The sequence below is a fragment of the Atta colombica genome, unplaced genomic scaffold (assembly GCF_001594045.1).
Source record: "Atta colombica isolate Treedump-2 unplaced genomic scaffold, Acol1.0 scaffold135, whole genome shotgun sequence".
NCBI lineage: Eukaryota > Metazoa > Arthropoda > Insecta > Hymenoptera > Formicidae > Atta > Atta colombica.
The window spans coordinates 84,507-104,395 of NW_017259223.1; the positions used below are offsets into that span (position 1 = coordinate 84,507).

At 37.4% G+C, this 19,889-nt stretch overlaps 1 protein-coding gene across 4 annotated transcripts; it reads left to right on the top strand.

The window, feature by feature from the left end:
• Positions 1–1,190: 1,190 nt before the first annotated feature.
• Positions 1,191–15,461, top strand: LOC108684460 (atypical protein kinase C). 4 transcript variants are annotated; one of them, XM_018188783.1, is made up of 11 exons: positions 1,191–1,258; positions 1,348–1,458; positions 1,981–2,059; positions 2,689–2,897; positions 11,005–11,055; positions 12,564–12,649; positions 13,311–13,584; positions 13,941–14,393; positions 14,480–14,952; positions 15,023–15,138; positions 15,296–15,461. In XM_018188783.1, exons 3-11 carry the CDS (start codon positions 2,004–2,006, stop codon positions 15,381–15,383), a joined length of 1,806 nt encoding a protein of 601 aa, XP_018044272.1. In that variant the 5' UTR covers positions 1,191–1,258; positions 1,348–1,458; positions 1,981–2,003; the 3' UTR covers positions 15,384–15,461. The 4 variants fall into 4 exon arrangements, with proteins under 4 accessions (XP_018044272.1, XP_018044270.1, XP_018044271.1 ...); XM_018188781.1 differs by having other exon boundaries at positions 1,197–1,458; XM_018188782.1 differs by having other exon boundaries at positions 1,197–1,458; positions 1,986–2,059.
• Positions 15,462–19,889: the final 4,428 nt, after the last annotated feature.

Below are 19,889 nucleotides of genomic sequence, written 5' to 3' on the forward strand. Positions count from 1 at the left end.
TGCAAAAAAAAAAATACAAAAATAAAAACATAAAATTATATAAATATTGATACAAATATTATACTGTAAATAATATTATACTGTAAAAATATTTTAATTAACAACTACAGCATACGATGTTTGTTTTCTTGCTAGATTTAGTCCCGCTTGCGTTTTAATAAATTATTAGAATTGCACTACATAGAACACAGATTTCTAAAACAAAAGCAATCCAATTATATCACTCAATATTTAAGCGAAATTGACGAAATTGGTGTGTTTGTGTGTGTGTGTGTGTGTGTGTGTGAGTGTGTATGATTCAGTTAATGGTTCATCTCTCATTGCATTGTTGTTGTATTTCCAGTTTTGTTGCTGATGGGTTTTGTAATAGCAATTTTGCTGATGCTTAACCATTTGCAAGCTACTAATGACTATTGTATTGTATTTTATTTTATGTTATATCTACTATAGTCTATATCATATTTTATGTTTATTATTCTGTTAACATACAATCTTTCTCATAAAGCAATAACTAAATTAAATTAATTAAACTAATTATGATTTTCTTTTCTTCTATCTCTTTCTCTCTGTATCTGATCCGTATTTAGCTACTCAATATTTAAATGGCCCTGAAAGAGAGAACAGAAAAAGAAAGAAGTGAAATAGAAGTTTAGATGGCGTTACTGGACAATTTAAGCTGGAAATACAATAAAAAGCACAGGCAATAGGAACAGGAAATAAGAGATTTCAACTTATCAGAAATCATGAATAATAGAATAGAATAGAATTTATTACATTTCACCGTTTACATAGCCAAGAAGGAGATTTGGTTTGCATAAATTCCTTATCCACACTCATCCTTCCACACTGCTAGTACCTAACTCTAAAAACAAATAAAAGATTTTCTTAATTTTCATTTCTTTAAATATCATAGAAACCATAAATAATAAAATGGACGCTTCCTGATAGGTTGAAATCTTTTATTCCTTGTTCTTATTGCCTACGCTTTTCATTTTGTTTCCAGCTTTACTTATTTCACGCATGCGCACTTCATTTTGGACAACATAAAAGGAGAGTTGCGCTACTGTATATACTGTGCCTGAGATTTTCTCTCTGATAAAGAGCGAATGCTACAAAAACACGATAAGTAAACGCCATCTAACACAAAGCTCGCGCACCAACAACAGCACAGCGTTGCGGTAGTCGGTGTCCAACAATCATGGCGTCTGCCAAGTAACAACGCTCCACGCCGCGTTAACGAGTGCCTTACGGTTTTTAGGTTGATGTTATCACGTCGCCGTGCTTATCACTTTGCGTTACGCGCCAGCGACCCGTTTTCTACGTTTTTCTACATTTTTCTACTTGTAGAGGCGCAGCCCGAGTCTCTCTTTAGCAGATCTTCCTCCCACTGCAACGGAGGTGTGCAACTAGTGCATCCGCGGCGGCGGCGGCGGTGGTTCGCGACAGCGGTTCATCGCGGTGAGTCACGGAGGCTCGTGCACGTACGCACTTGAGAATCATGAGTTTGCTAATTGACAGTTAATTGAAAGCTAACTATTATCCATTAGGATCCACAGGCTAATTGAGACGTTTGCGCGAAAAGAGAGCTGATCATGATCGGCAGACCGGTGCCGATTTCTCGTGTCCGCTTTCTTGTCTCGCGAATCCGATCCGTCGTTTCGCACTGCCTTTCTTCGGGCGATGACTGTTACTCAACATCCTGGTCTTTTTTCTTATCATACGATCGCGAATAGGCACGACAAAGCGATCAAATCAGTGTACCGCACGTCCGCATGTCAATCACGTCCGTGGGAAAGTCGAATTTTGTATCGTTATGTCATATCCTAATCGTTGAGTGTTTTTACGGTGATCTGTATTTTTTTTTTCTTTACATTTATTAATGATAATTGCATTATGATTAATTTAAACCCGATATAGTGATCTTGAGTTTTTATGTTGTTTATTTACTATAATTGTTTGGTTGGATCGTTGTATTTTCAGAATAGGAGACCATTGTTTTGAAAATGCCTACACAGACGGCAGAGAACGATGACATTCGAGTGAAAATTATATATAATGGGTAATATATGTTGTTATAAAAACTGTTTTAAACAGCTTGTTTTCGATTTTACAAAATAACAGTTAATTTCTTTCGAGTTTTAAATTCATATTATTTTGATTTCAATATATCTTTTAACAATTATTCATATTGATTTTTAATCAATCATATTGATTATTAATCTTTTGGAGCTGATAATACACCAATTACTGGACTCACTCTATAAATTATAAATTTTTTTATCAAAAATATTAATTCCATTTTATTATATCTGCAGATTTGAATTATTATTAAAATATATTTGATTCTTAAAAAATTAAAAAAAATTTTTTTTTTAACATTTATTTAGTATTCTTTTTATTATTATTTTAATATACAAGTTATATATTTATAATAACTTGAAATTAATTAGTCTTTTTTAATTAACAAATTAAATAGGTTTTATAGAAATCAATAACTGTGTTTTGGATTTTGTTATCAGCTCCAGAGAGTTAATAACAAATATAATACACCAAGTGTCAAGATTAATTCAAAGAAAGATTAATAAGGGATATTTAAGATATTAATAAGATCGATAAGGATTATACAAGTCAAAAAAAAATAGGGAAGATTTTAAGACAAATATGTAACGTGACATTTTCCTGCATTAGGGAAATACAAATCACGTACATCACTCCCGGGATTTCAGTGGATGCATTGCGTGAGGAGATGCGAACGATATGTGGCTTCGGCACAGAACAATTCACGATGAAGTGGGTGGATGACGAAGGCGACCCATGCAGAATCGCCTCCCAGCAGGAATTGGATGAAGCGCTAAGGCTGTATGAACTCGAGAAGGACACAGAAATAACTATCCACGGTTAGTCAGGCTATTACATTGGATTTCTTTAAAATTTTATACATAAATAAAAAGCATAGGCAAAACAGAAATAATATAGGCAATAATATTTTAACTTATGAGAAATTGATATCAATTGATTCATAATTTCTTATATGTTGAAATCTTATTGCCTAGGTTCTTCTCTACTAATATAGACAGTAAGATTTTTGACTTATGCAAAAACCGTGTATCTACATTAAGAGAAGAATTTACTAAATTTTAATGAATTATAATATTTTCATAGTACTACTGAATATTTAAATGTAATTTCAATATATATTTATTTGATATAAAAATCATTAATTTGATTTAAATTATTTTTTTTTATTTAATATAAATATTTAGCGTAAGTAAATAAATTTTAAGTTAGTATTCTTCAAATAAATGTTTATTAAATTTAGTACATTACATTTTTCTTAATGTATTGATATTGAGTTTCTTATAGGTTGAAATCTTATTATTATTATTATATTATTGTGTTATTCTCTACTAATACAGGTAATAAGATTTTCAGTCTATGGGAAATCATGTATTTATTAGTATACAGTTTCCTATAAATTATAATCTTATTATCTGTGTCAGTCTCTACTAATACAGATAATAGAATTTTCAACCTATGAAAAATAATGTATCTATTGATACATATTTTTTATACATTGAAATCTTATTCTCTATTCTTATTGTCTATGTTTTTCATTATATATAAGGCTTTACGCACTGCACATTTCGCAAATATCTCGCATGTTGCTTTGATTCTAGCGACGCATTAATCGCTCAAAGACTGCGCATTTGCAATCGACGATAATCATTTGCATGCTAGGCACTTATATAATTAGGAATGGAGTACTCGTGAATCATGCGCGTAGAATCAGCGCCTGTATAACGAAGGCGCATATATATGTATGTGACAAAATAGGTTCATCGGTAATGTCCACCGATGTCTTTAATATTCCAACATTAATAGCCGCCATTTAGATAGGAAGTCGCCCATAAATTGCACCTAGTCGATATATCTTGACTGTGCATATTAGCAGTAGCGCACTAAATGCATGTGTGCAGCCGCATTTTCAAGTATTGATACGCGCCTTGGATAACGGTATGTACGCTTCGACGATACTCGCCTTATCGGTGGTTTATCATCGATATGAGTTGGCGATTAACGGCGAAATAGCTTCATCGGCGCCTGACTGTAATGCCGGTGTTTATTCGGTACACATCGATCGATTCGGTGTGCGATTTCTCAAGGATGACGACATTCTCGGATCGCGCGTGTCTGCATGATCACGAAGATTCTATATGCAGGCGTATGATACATTTAGAAATTCATCAGCTCTCCGAGATCTCTCGGGATAATTTGATACGGATCTCATTTGTGCGATAGCAGGGTACTTCTTGGAAGGAGAACCTTATCGTGATAGCGCATACATTTCCGGTCTGATGGCTGTCATCTTTTTTTTTTCACTTTCTTCCACTCAACTTTAATGATGATCGAATTCCTTTGACGGAATAATTCGAGCTTCAAAGATTAGGCCTGTCTTTTCTAGCTGAGTTTCTTCTATGCTTCATTTTTTCTCTTTTTTTCTCCAATATGGAGAGGAAAGGAGAAAAAATGAACCAGAGTAAAGAATTCAGCTAGAAAGAACAAGCCTATTAATGTCTCAAAGAAAAAAAGGGTATTTATATACCTAATATATTTCCTTGTTTTTGAACGAAGGGGAATTAATTTTCAAAATATGGATCGTCAAAAATATCAGTTGCAAACTTGTCCAATTAGAGAGCTCTAAAATAATGAGAAAGTACAGCTAATTAAAATACTTGATACTCGAAGGATTACAGAGTCAGGTTAAATATATCGTTCCCATAAATAATTCTCTTATTAAACGTAGCTTATTAAACGTAGCTTAATAAGATTGCATCTCTTTTCCGGAGCCTAGTAAAAATCAATAATTTGTTAATGAAAACCAAACTTGGTACAGAAATTTTATTTGGCACATGTGAAATGATCGGACATCGCCACACGAATATCGACAAACTTTCATTGTCAGTTTCTCGATGCATATGACACGCGTCAATCCTTATAAATGTATAGGTTTGTGCGGTATTGGTCGAAGCAATAGCGATGACTGTATACTGTCATGAAAGAATGAGAAAGAATCGACAGGGCAACGGCCGAAGGCGCGAGAAATGCAAGATAATAACTCAAAGAGACAAATAGCCAAGGATCAAAATGAAAAATAGGAAAAGCCAGAAAAATAGAGCAAAGAATAAAGTAGAATAAGGTAAATTGCATGTTGTGGAACGGAATGGTCTTCCTTAAAATCCCCGGTAAAAGCAGAAAGATACAAAGGATAGAGAGTCGTTGACTGAAAGAAATGGAGTTAACAAAAAGGACAGGAAACATATAATGTAATATGAGGCGTCGCAGGGTGAGGAGCGCAAAGTTTACTTGAAAACGGTGACAAGAAGAATCGTTGGATAATCAGTGAACAAACAGCAAAGGCATGAAGGAGGGCGAGCGGGAGAGAGAAAGAGGTAGAGCTTGGGAGAGGCAGAAGTTGTGGGTGGATATAGGCGGGTGTAGGATCAGCAGCGACGGGGACGACGGGGGATACATGTATCACCTCCACCTCGGCGTGATCCGCGTTTGCGCGATTCGGTCGGTAGCGTGCGCCGGGCGGCGACGACGACAGCGGTGGCGGTTAACGCATCTCGCCGCGACGGTAGTCGATATCCTTGCACGGACTGATCAGCAAGGGCGCACATATACGTTACGCGCTACCATCGACGCGAATCTGACTGTGAAATCCCCAAGATTGGATTGCCGCAGGTGGGAGGAAAGTGCTGTGGAGCGAGGAAGCCGAGTCGCCGTAGAGTTGCGAAGAACCTCTTCGACAGCTTATTGGGCCACGAAAAAGGGGTTGCGTCATTGTGCGCTTCGACTACAACGGCGATATTCGACGGTGGTTGTCGGCGCGCTTGGCTCGTCACACCGCGAGTGGAGAGAGGTCTCAAAAGAGGCGGTAAACTAGCATTGATCGAGGCTGGTGATTCGCCGCATGCTCATCCCGGCGGCTCCTGTAAGAGGTCAACCGCGGTGAAGGAGAAAGAGACGAAATCGAAAGAAGGGAAGAGAGAACGAAGCAAGGGGCGAGGCGAGTAAGGCAATCGGTATATATATATATAAATAGAGAACGAGGGAGAGAGAAAGGGAGATCAGAGAGTCAGGAAAACAGAGAGGCAAGGCAGATCGCGCGCGGTTGGAGCGAACAAAAGGGATATACATACCGCGGCGAGCAAGGCGAGGCAAGCACGGCTAGACTCGCTACAGAATGGCGTGGGGCTATTGGAGCGCGACTTCCGTCAGCGACCGGGGTCGGTCACCTCGCCGCGAGAAGGACAAACAGCATCAGAGTCTCTATCAGCAGCATCAGCCGCCGTCGCAGCAGCAACAACAAATGCACCAGGCGGAGCTGTCCGCGCAGAGTACTTACGCCAGCGTGCAGGAACGAGAGATCGGCGTGACCGCCTCTGGTGTGGGAGTCACGACGGAGGAACCACCCTGCAGCATGATGATCCAGGGTGGTTCCTTCTATTCATATTCGGCGGCGACGGCGGCTGCCGCGGCCGCCGCCGTGAGTCGTCGTATCTCCACCGTCGTCGAAGGTAGCGGCGGTGGTCCGTCCTCCCTCACCTCTACCAGCATGGTGTTACCACGGGAACGCCACGTGAGACCCGGCACTAGCACACATCCGCCATCGCCGGGTAGCGACTCCGCCGAGTACGAGCAGCCGCTTGTCGGTCATCTACGCTCCGCAGCCGACATCTCGCCGCCCCCTTGCATCGGTAGTCCGCCGCATCATCATCATTACCATCATCACCACCATCACGACGACATCTTCGCGCAGCCTGGTACCTCGTCCAGAGTGACGAAGTTGCTCCAGTGTCCACAGGACACCATCGAAGGCATGGACGAACTATCCGAGGCTGAGCTCGAAGAAGTGGCGGCAAATGCTGAACTAATTTATGGACCCACTGCGACATGCCGGGTGCACGGGCCGTGCAGTCAACAGCAGCTACCGCCGCCTCCAGAGTCCACACTCTCGATGACGTCGCTGCTCGACGTCGAGCCTGCGGGCCCGTCGCAATTCCAATTCAACGAGATCACCTGGGGTAGGTGCAACCGAGGATGGGATGCATTAAGGAAGAGCTCGTCTCTGGCGCGCGATCAGCTTCGCCCTTCTTCTCCTTCTCTTCCTCCTCCTTCTCCTCCATCTTCTTCTCCATTATCGTGTTTCTTTGATGCAGCCCATGATCTAGGTCAAAGTCTGCCCGTCTGTCTACCTCGCCAAGATAATACTCGCCACGTTCTTGTGAGTGTGCGATCGCGTCCGGTGCATCTCGCTCGACGCCACGACGGTCAGAAAAACGTCTTCCGGCCGCTGCATGACTCGCGGACGCCCTCCTTTTCGCCGGCTTTGGCATTTGTTGACGGAAATTATCCCGACTCCGCGATGTTTAGCGCATTGCAGTAATATAAAACTCTAAGTCGGTCACGTGAATTAATTATCGCGACTTTGTCCTCGCTAAAAGTAAGGGTTGCGCTGGTGGTAGTTGCTGTCGAGTTGTCGCTCGGTTTAGTGCATCTTTTTTTTCACGTCGTGTATGATGGATGGAGAAACTTTTTTTTAGCTATAAGCTATATCAAATTTATTCTGCCTAACATACCGCACTTTATCCGATCGCATTAATTTTAATTGATGACATAATTCACACTTCCCATCTTTCGTATTAATTTTATAATCATCATGAAAATAATTATATAGATCCATCGATTCTTTAATTTTTATATACATACATTTAATTTAAATACGTGCATATTTTTTTATTTATAAGTGTATTATGTATCTCGCATCATCGTCGTTTTGTCATAGTTTTTTGTAGCGTGTTGAGCAACAAAGGCGATTATCGTTGTCAGATGCTTTGACGATTAAATTTCATCTCTTTCTTTTCTAGCTTGCACAATCGAGGGCAACGATTTGTTGCGTCAGAGAAAAGCGTTTAGAAAAAGTAGAAAGAGCAGCTTTGCAATTTGTTGTAAGATTCTTTAATATGATTGATTTATATATTATATTTCGAGCCAGTGAGGAAATAAGAACAAGACCAAACATACCTAAATTTTTTAGAGTGGAGTCTCACTCTAAAAAGTGAAAATTGAGCTAGTTTTGAAAAAGAGTGGCTCAATTTTCAATTTTTAAGGGTGAGATTTTATTCTTCAGAATGAAATTTACTTTACAAATTTTAAAGAGTATTAAAAAATTTTACAATAATTACAAAACTTTTTTTTTCTGCTGAACGCAGTCAACGCATCGTCGTCTAATAAGTAGTTTAATTTAAAGCATGAATTAAAACTCAGCCATATTCGACTTGGTTACTTAATACTTAGCAGAAAAAATAGCTTTGCCACTGAAAATTTTTTAATATGATTTTTTTGTACATTTAGATCCAATAAGGAAACTAAGAGTAAAACCAATCATATTAAAGAATTTTGCAACAATTGCAAAGCTGCTTTTTTTATTAAATATAGCCAATATGCATTGTTGTTTAATGCTTAAATTAGAACATGAATTAGAATTTAATATTACCATATTCAACGTCATTTGACTGAATTCAGAAAAAGCAGCTTTGTCGTTATTATGAAATTCTTTAACATGATTGATTTATACATTTAGATTTATACATTTAGATTCAGTAAGGAACGAAGAGCAAAATCAATTATAGAATTGTACATACAACAATTGCAAAACTTTTTTTCTGCTGTACGTAATCAATATATGTCTAATATGTTTAATTTAGAGCATAAATTAGAACTCTATTTTCGACGCAAGTTACTCGACGATCTAGTTACGCGAAGGGTTTTCAAGTTTTAAGTACGATCTTCTCCGTTGTGCTTTCCTTCGCATGATATATGCGCCGGTGCACTTATGCACTTACCATATTATAGATCCATGCTTCGAGTGTGCCACGCGTTGTCGTTGCCGTCGTCGTTGTGGTCTTAGTAGGTGTATTCTCCATACAGTTCGTTGCACGTATCCCCCACATTAGGGGTGAGTGTACATCGTATCGTCTTTATCGTCCATCCATGTCATCGATCCTCCTCCGCGATAATTAGTCCATGAATATTTCAAGGAATTGCGCTCACCTCTCGCGCCGGCATGTTCATCTCTCGTCCTGAGATCGTCGATACGCGGCCCGCGGTGAACTCTCTCCTGTGTAACAAACGATTCGATTACGTATATTGTATCAACGGGAGAGCACCGATGGCCTCGTTAGCAAACTCGCGATCGTATGACACGCGTCGTATCTACGCAGCCCTCGCGGCTGCGCCTCGTCTCGTATTCATGTGCTAGAGGCTCTATGGAGAGAATCGCTTTAGCAAGACGTGCCATTAATTTTTCCCAACCAATGGATTCCCTATCAAATTTAATATTTTAAATTAACAGATCTCGGCGTTTCCATAATTCAGACATTTCAATTGTTAATGGACTGATAAATTGGTAATAAATTGATTATAAATCTCTGTTTTAAATGAACCGATTAATGCGCTCGTTCCGCTTGCATAATTTTGCATTATTCACTTATGAATTTATTTGACCTGTGCACTTCATATAGACGGAATCGATTTAAATTTATTTAAATCTCTTTTGGTAAATCTATTAACGAATTCGTGCTATTGATTGTTCTATAGGTCTATTGTCCGTCAACCTACATCCGATATCGTTCGAGTCTGAGGATCTATTTTCGAGTTCTGCAAAAAGATCGGCGATTTCATCTGATCGAAGCACGTGCCTTCAGACAAAAACCTTTTGTCCGCTCTCTCGTTGTGACCTTCAGTAATAGTTTCTTCGGCTTTCTTCAATCTTCCTCTCAAATCTCTTCGCGGACCGCGATGCACCAGCTGGTTCAAGTCCGAGTAGCCGCTTTAAAGCATTAAAGCGAATAATCCGAAACAATTCGCGGCTTCAATTTTATTCCACTCATTAACCGTGCTGGCTTTCATTTCTTTCCGGGGTTTCATAAAGTATTATCTACTTGCGACACACGACACAATACTTAATTGTATATTTAATCATCATTCCATTATACTGCGGGATCCTTCTGATAAAGGGCTCATATCCTCGCTCGTCCTTCATTAATTAGAATTTATATGGCGCTTGTATAACCGCTCCTAAACGGTAGAATTATTAAAGCCGACGATGTCGCGAGCAAGATTAAAAACGTTCACGGGAAATCGTTCAGGACCTTCAGCGAAGGTTTTCGCACGCGTGGTTGCGTCGATTCGCAGCTTTTATCGGCGCGAAATGGCGAGGAAATTTAATCGCAAACGCACCTCTCTCTTCTCTCTCTCCCTCTCGCGATAAGTGAGTGATAACGCGACGCTTGATGGTACGGATAGAATTCAGTGTTACTCGTTATCTGACCGTAACCGGAGCGATACTGACTAGGACACAGGCAGCCAGTACACGCAGTATGTTGGACAACGAGCAGCGAATCTCGATCGGGTTCCGGTACTCGAATTGCTTCCCGTGTAAGTTCGCATTCGACAGTTTACCGATTCCGATATAAATCTTTCCTTGACGAGATGGAAGCGGGAATGGCGTCGATCGACGATTCGACGTCTCGTTGATGAATTAAATACGCAGTCTTAATTCATCGATCGCTTTGCTACTAGGAAGCATGATTTCGCAGCATCTTCCTCTAGATATTTCTAGCTCAGCGACTTTATTATTAATTATTATTATATATTATTATAATGTAGCTATACACAGACCGTTTCTTCATCTCAGATATCGCGTGTCATAATCCATTAATCTTGTTAGATCTTTTTTTAAATTTAATTTCTTTTTATCAAAATGTGTACGATATGGGACAGTGGGGAAATGAGAATTACTGTTTGACTCGACAGTAGAAACTTCAGATTTATTTCCATTATATTTCCAAAATTTTGTTGAACGGAAGCTGAAGAGATGAGAACGTCACGTGATTTTTGATAGCAAAGCGAACGTGAATTCTTTCTGTTTTGTTACAGTTTTTCCGAACGTGCCGCCTGCTCCCGGGATGCCGTGCCAGGGAGAAGACAGTGAGTGTGTTTACTGTTCATTGGAAACGTCTCAGTCGCCGGCCGAGTCGCGCAGCTCCTCGCTTGCGCTCGATGTACATTAGCCATTGCGTACTAGCCAGCGAGTTCTAATTAACCGTTCGGTGGAAAGAAATGATTAGCGCGTGATAATAGATATGCGTAATTCCGTTATGTGCGGAAGCAGAAGAACCATAGAAGGAACATTCATCTCTCGACACCCTGCTCTCTATCAAAGCTCTCCCTTCAATTTTCAATCAATTTTCAATCACGATCTTCATGACATCGACACCTGCGTTAAAATCGAAAAAGCTCCAAGGATCCTGATCCTTCGGTGCAGCTACGAAAGATTGAACTTATATTTATCTTTTTACATATCACGTTTCATGTTCGATAAAAGACTTATGAAACATATCTATTTAGTTTGTGAATTAATGGATGACGAGAAATTTTGATTAGTTGTAGATCTATTTTTTCTTATAATAGGCAAAGAATTACGTTATATTGTAACGATTGAATTAATTTTGATTGAAATGATTTTTCTAAATGATGAAGTAAAGAATGCACATGAATGTCACTAATGCGCTGCAACGAAAAGTCAGAAACCTTAAAACACATTCGTTCCTTATATTGTACACCGCTCGATAGTCGCCGAATGGGCTAGAGATTCCATCGTGTCACGATGACCTGAGTAAACCTGGAAATAACTGCGTCAGAGTGATTGGAAAAATGCTTTTGCTCTGAATCGCGGCTTCAAGGGTGCGAATAATTCTCATCGAGGCTTCCTCAAGTCCCTAACATCGGAGCCGATATTCGGCGATCGCTCGTGTATAAAGCATGAATCAAATCCGATCAATCGTAACTCTTCTCCGAATCCTTTAGAATTGTACAAACTTACCATCATTCCCGCGTGTATTCACCGCTGCATGAAACACATTTCGCACGAAATGTTGTTATTTCCCGTTCACATCGATTCGCTTCGTTCGTTGCGATGAAGCCGCACGTTGTTCGATTGCGCGATCGGTCATAACCAGGAGAAAGGATGGTAGCGTAAAATTAATTTGCAAAGTTATTCGATATTAATATTCGACGATGAAACTTCATTACCAAAATAAAATTCCTGAACGAACCGACTGAAAACTTTATATAGATAATATAATCTACTATTATTCATCTTACAAGATATTATATAAGCGTCTCTAAAGAGAGTGCCGAGAAAATACTTGAAGAAAATTGTCACCGAAATATAAAACTAGAAAGAATAGTTAAAGTTCCATTGATTTTCTTTTTGTCAATAGAACAAATCACAAAATAATTTAATTAATTACTACATTATAGAGATTAATATTAGTAGTTCATTTAATAATTAATAGATGCTAATTGTATTTTCATTATAATGAGGTTTCATCGTCATTTGACACAGATGGATCGCGGAAGTCAATTGCGGCGAATTGATCGATCAGTTGATGCTTTCCATCATTGTGACATTTATGTTATTTCATTTTCCGAAGGAAGCATCTACAGACGTGGCGCTCGTAGATGGAGGAAGCTGTACCGAGTGAATGGCCATATTTTTCAGGCGAAACGATTTAATCGGGTAAGCATCATTCCATTTAATTATCATTGCGCAACCTGTACTTTATTCATCAGCCCCTGGTCCCTCCCTCTCGCTTTGCTCTCTTTCATATGCAATTTTTGCGAAAGTAGATCTGTCGCAGGTGCAATGCGACCGGCGAAACCGACGTTCTGTGCAGAGCACTTCCAACTAAAACTTGCTGGCTAGTGACTTCGTTGTCGACGAAGGGAACCGAAGAAAACATTGCTCTCTTCGTCTTTTCTCTCTCTCTCTCTCTCTCTCTCTCTCTCTCTCTCTACTCCTCCCTCCCTCCCTCCCTCTTTTCGACTGTGTTACTAGAAATGTAAAGTTGCCGTTCTTACGAAACTAGGTTCACGTGCAAACTCAATCTTGCCTTGCGCGTAATCCCCTCGTTTTGTTCTCATCCTCTTCCTTTCTCTAATGTACTTTACTTTACCTTAGCTCTTGGAAGAAGAGCATTTGCTGCGTTTGAGAGCGGATACTTAAACTTAATTATCATTTGTCTTAGACTTTGGTTCCGGGTTGTTTAAAGTCGGAGCGTCGCATGTGTTTATCGCTGCGTGAGGCTTAAATATTCAACTTCCACTTCGCGGAATGCCGTGATACATGGATAATTTGAGAAGTAATACAATATAATACCCTTCGTTGATTTTATTTGCAGAGAGCCTTCTGCGCGTTCTGCCAGGATCGGATCTGGGGCCTCGGACGACAGGGATTCAAGTGCATCCAATGCAAACTGCTCGTGCACAAAAAATGTCACAAGGTGGTACGCAAACCATGCCTGAGCCAGCAGCAACAACAACAGCAGAGCGCAGAGTCACAGACGATCGACAGAAATGGCGACCAACAGCTTGATCCGTATCCATGCGGCCCAGCGACTCATCTCGAGGATGAGATTACAGAATCGCCAATCATTGAGGAGCATTCGCGTGATCGTAAGTTAACTTCATTAAACATATTGGTTATGCGTTATTCAACATTTTTCATAGTAAAAGAATGAACGATATTTTTAAAGCAAAAAAAAAATAAATTTTCTGCCTATGGACATATTGTTGCAGTAGAATTAATATGTATAAAGAAATAATGCATTTATATCATTTTGTGTATTAGATAATATATCTCATTTTCTAACAATTATGTTAAAAAACGTATTTATTTTATATATGATTAAAAGATACCTTTTTAAATGATCTCTTTCTGTACTGTTGCATTTCTTTCATGTTACTAATACATTTTAAAATATTATTTATTTAATATTATTAATACATTTTTCATATTTATGATTTTGTAGGAATCGGACATGAAGAAGGGGAAGAATTACCATTGGACACATTGAACGAGGGTGATACTTCAAACGATATGCAACGACAGTATTCGTTAAACGACTTCGAATTGATTAGGGTGATCGGCCGTGGTTCCTACGCAAAGGTCTTGATGGTGGAATTGAAGCGTACCAAGAGGATTTACGCCATGAAGGTAATCAAGAAATCTCTGGTGACAGACGACGAGGATATCGATTGGGTACAGACAGAGAAACACGTATTCGAGACAGCCTCCAATCATCCCTTTTTGGTGGGCCTACACTCTTGCTTCCAGACGCCTTCGCGTTTGTTCTTCGTGATCGAATTTGTACGTGGTGGGGATCTCATGTTTCACATGCAAAGACAGCGCCGTCTTCCTGAGGATCACGCGCGGTTTTATGTAGCTGAGATTAGTCTGGCGTTAAATTTTCTACATGAAAAGGGTAAAAATTCCTTTTTTTTTGTCTTTAACAAATTGATAGGAAATTGATGGAACATGCAATTAAATTCAATAATCATTTATTTTCAGGTATTATATATAGAGATTTAAAACTGGATAATGTATTACTTGATCATGAAGGGCATGTTAAGCTTACGGATTATGGAATGTGCAAGGAAGGCATCCGGGAGGGCGACAACACCGGTACCTTCTGCGGCACTCCCAATTATATTGCGCCTGAGATTTTACGTGGCGAGGAATACAGTTTTTCAGTGGATTGGTGGGCTCTAGGAGTCCTATTATATGAGATGTTGGCAGGCCGTAGTCCTTTCGATCTTACTGGTGCGGCCGAAGATCCAGACAAAAACACTGAGGATTTTCTATTTCAAGTCATTCTGGAAAAGACCATACGTATACCGCGATCCTTATCCGTTAAGGCTGCATCTGTCCTTAAAGGATTTCTTTGCAAAGATCCGGCGGAAAGGTTGGGTTGCGGAAAGAGGCCTTCTGGTTTCCTCGACATTGTCGCTCATCCTTTCTTTAAAGCAATTGATTGGGAAATGGTAAGTATCGTAAATAAAAAAGTTTAATCAATTTAAAAAAATCTTGTTAATGCCTTCTTTAACTTCGCAGCTAGAGCAAAAACAAGTTACACCACCTTATAAGCCACGTTTGGATTCTGATCGCGATCTTGCAAACTTCCCACCCGAATTTACGGATGAGGAAGTCCGTTTGACTCCGGATGATCCGTAAGTCATTATAGAGTTTTCTAAATTTATATAATTTAAAAGTTTAATGTGTGAAAAAAAATTTTTATGAAAATTTATATGAAGTCCTTATCATATCAAGAAAATTATTATCGCCAAATAAAATTGAATGCAATATTCATCACAAGGAAATTTTCAGGAAACAAATTGAGAAGATCGATCAGAGTGAATTTGATGGTTTTGAATATGTGAATCCTCTATTAATGTCACTGGAGGATTGCGTGTGACAAGAGCCACTTTTCATTGTGCAGCGTCACAATCAAGACCAGCAACAACAGTATCAACTACAGCAATGTTACATGTATGAATTACAAGACAGGCTCGCAAAACTTCGTATCGATCCCCTACTCCCCGTTGTCGGTTCAAGCAATCAAGGTTATCACAATAACGTATTTCTTATGACGTACTCGGAGGAGAATGAGAACGACAATAATTATAACGAGCATCATCGGTTACCGCCACCCTTCCCCTTCCGATACGAAAGTCCGGCATATTCTCGTTCTCTAAGTATTACAGACGTAACTTACAACCCAGGCAATAATAATGCGATTGTTAGCAATTATGACGAGAACGACTATGACGATATGGAGGATGAGAATCCGCGAAAAGGTCTCCTGAAACAGATATTTTGCCTTCCATTAAACTAAAGCTCGATTCGAGCTTCTTTATTAAAATTTTGTGTCCACGATGCTAGAAATCGCTCCGAGACCTCAAATGGAAAACAAATTAACAATTTAACAATCACATTTGAACAATTGACCAATGCGATTTGCACAACTCTTTTTTCTTGGAGTAATTTCCACTATCGAAAACACAAAGTTTAAAAGAATAAGGTTGCCTCTGATTCGATTACTCGATACGCATTTTTGTAGAAACACTCGAGACTTACAGTATCGTTGGATGTCTCGTATATTAGGTATGGGAAAAAGTGGTGTTCGTGGTGTTTTTTTATTGCCATCTAACGGGAAAAACGCCACGAACTTTTTCCCACATAATACATAGTTATAAAATACGAAATATTTAATTCAACCTAAATATATATATATATACATATATATATATATATATATATATATGTATATATATATTATATACACATATATATATATATCTATTGTTAAGTTAACTTGTTCTCTTTCACACATGGTGCTGCGAATAGACATGTCGATGGGTAACGTTACTTTCCGCAACCTTTAATTCGAAAGCTAAAGGTGAAAACGTACCTGACTGCTTTGATCGATCTTTTAGGTATTTTTACAATACCATTTCTTTTGCGCAGCAGATTGATATTTCCAAAGTAGCGACTAACCATTCCTTTTTCTATACATGATTACATTTAACCATACATTGACGTATTTTAATATGTATGAAATGTGAATAATTTGAGTTGTAGATTAATTACATTGTGGAAGAGTCATACCAAACATAGTAATAACCTCTTTTCTTTTTCATTGACTAGCTCTTACATGTACATTTTCATTTAAATTCGCGGATAAAAGATAACGCGGATAGTAATAATATCGAGACATTGCTTTTATACGGACATTCCTATGAACTCGATTAAATCGATAATCGTTAAACTGGTCTTTATAAAGGATTAGTCGCGTATTTTTTGTAGCAACATTCCAATCCATTTTTTTTCTTATCGTGAAATTGTACTCGCTGTTAGAGATAGAAAGATACGCAGTAACAATAATTTTCTATGAAAAATGTGGTTTTTTACTTATAGGAATGTATTCTGGAAATATTTTTTACTCCGCAACAAGCTAGTTGTATTTACATGTCTACATTGATAGTGTACTTCTCGTCCAAGTGTGAGAGAGTATACCGATTCCTATAGTGTGATTAGGACAATTTTTATAGTTTTTCAAAGTAATATCAAGCAAATGTATAACCAGGCAGTACTAAAGATTGGAGTACTAAAGATTAGTTTATCTTCTTATTGTTGAAGTTACATAGATATCATCATGCACAGTATTCCCTGGATATTCATAAATTCTAATTAAGACGTGCAATGTCCGCTCTAACTTTATTCTAAACTAATCGCAAACAAATTTTGAAGCGTATTACGTCACAAGTATTAACCGTAGAAGTATTGAGAGCCACATGGGACATTTTGCTAGATTAATATACGGCTCATAAAGTTTAAGAAGATTGGGTGATAAAATGTTTTACGAAACGCGGACGTTTGCAGAATTAAATTATATGTAGACGAAAATATATCGTATATATTAGACTTACTGCGCATGATTTTTGTTCTGATGATTATAAGGCTAGATTGCTGTTAAAGACGTTAAGAAAAAAAGAAGGAAGAGTAAGATAACTACGAAGATATGGAATTATCCACATCTTGTGGATATGTAAATATGAAAAATATTTAACGTAGGGAAAAGATGTTAACGAGACAAAAAGTATATATATATATATATATATGTATGTATGTATGTATGTATGTATATATATGTATGTATACCAAATTTACATCACATAAAAGAGGAATGTAATTAAATTTCGTAATTCTCTCCGGATTCTCTCAAGCGTATGATTAAACTCAGATAAATTAGTTTCGACATTAGAACTATCTTAAAACACAATCACTGTTACACGATACTCTATCCGGCGTAAACGCGTTTACATAAAGAAGGAAGTAAGTATCGTGTAACTTGCGTTAGAGAGAATATGGTGCCAACATTCAACATCTTAACAGTATCGAATAATACAAGTATTACGCGTTGCAGAACTTACGTGATTTTTCTTTTTTTTTTTTTCAGCAATGAACCGCACTATCTTATCCTTGTGTTTGTTATCTTTTTTCCGTAAGAAGTGTGGTAAGCATAGAGAAGAACTTCATACATGAATTCCTATTGTAACATAGCGTATGAATTGAATACGTGTTATCTGCTATAAACTTAATTGTTGCAAAGGCTGCTATTATTTTATATAAACTATGACGATCCGCTATTTTTTATAGGGACGAGTCTGACGACGAATGTAAGAAAGATAACTATAAAAGTATTCTAAATAAGGAGATCCTTAGCGCCTGATGGTATCGAACAGTATATTACAATATATTACAGTATATCAGTAATATAAATCAGTATATAAATATATTCACATATTGTTGATTTTCGGCACCATATATACTGCAGTTAATTATTTAAGATACGCTTAAGTATTTGTTAAAATCTTTCTGGCAGGAATATTGTCTTTCCATAAACGGAGCACGTTGTTTTCGCATAACAATCGATATTGTTGGAGAATATAAAAAAAAAGAAACAGGCGATGTTATATCACCTATGGTCAATTGATTGTGCGTCGCATCGAGCTTCGTTTACAAATTTAATATGTGGCACAGTAACGCAGAATCACATGGAATATATTCCATACTTTGTATCGTATTTTATATTCTTTTTAAAGAATCATACAGAGCGAGTTGTAGAAAAAAACATCGAGATGAATTGTTTTTTTTTTTTATTTTTTTAGACTTTATCATCATTGATTATGAAATTTTCATGTACGCTTTGTTGTAAGAATTTACGAAATGTTATATAAGATATTTATACTCGGATATCCGAGGATCTCGGATGCTTAAATGAATGGAGAGATACGTATTCTATAAAAAGATATATATACGCGTATTATATATATATTTAAGTTAGAGCTACTTAATTTAATTGAATTCAATACATCGTTGAGAGAGAAATTATGCAGACTTTCTGCACATCCGAGCCTCGGATATCCCAAATATGTTCCGAAAGAACGGGAAGAAATTATTAGATCCATGCGAGCAAATATTGTATGAAATATAAACTTAGGGGAGTAGTGTAAGAGTCAATCATTTTCGTACTTCCTAATATGTGTGATCTTTTTATAGATCATGCGCGTGCATAAAAGAAGAAAGAAAAGTTAGGCAAAATTTTACGATTAAGAATTTATTACTGCTTAATGACAGATTTATCGGATAATACATATTCTTTCGAATAATTTTTACAAACATTTCCAGGAATTGAAATTCTTGCTTTTTATTTTATTCTTTTTCAACATTTATCAGTTTAAATGCTAGATTTGACAAATTCTAAGACAATGACTGCGGATATAATTTTTCTTTAATATAGTGCGATTTTCGGATTCTTATTTTATTTTTATTTCTGATTCAGTTTTATTTTTTATTGTACAGTATAACGTAAGAAACATTTTATTCTCTTGATTATTTCTTGTAACATTATTATATACAACATTCTCATATAAGAACACGTTACGACATTAAGATTGTTTTCTTTTCTCACTATGTATACTCAATGTGTATATATAATTATATTTATGCATGTACATAGTGTCAAAAGATACAGGTATGCATACTGATAAATAATATAACACAGAAAAGTTTATGAGAAATTATATATATCGGAGCTGTAGGTATTTGTAATATATTAACTCTAAAAACCGATAGTGACATTATAGTACAATAATTTCGAACACGCATCACTCCTAATGCTCAGTTAGTCTATCGTATGATTATGTGAAATTATAATGAACGTAATCTATACGATCCTTGTTTTATCTAATAAATCTTCCATATTCTCGTTTTTTTTTACTCTATTTTGCTCTGGATTAATTTACATTTGATCGTAATATACGTGTTCTATGTTTATATTGCAGATACAATATTACTTAATCGTATTTTATAGACATAACTTCATTGCAGAAAATATTTTATCATATATATACATATA

Bases quoted from the DNA above. Each gene is read 5' to 3' on its own strand.
- LOC108684460 (XM_018188780.1), top strand. From the start codon at position 6,248: ATGGCGTGGGGCTATTGGAGCGCGACTTCCGTCAGCGACCGGGGTCGG. The intron at 11,056-12,563 runs GTGAGTGTGTTT...CATTTTCCGAAG, and splicing joins GCCGTGCCAGGGAGAAGACA to GAAGCATCTACAGACGTGGC. The intron at 14,394-14,479 runs GTAAAAATTCCT...ATTTATTTTCAG, and splicing joins AAATTTTCTACATGAAAAGG to GTATTATATATAGAGATTTA.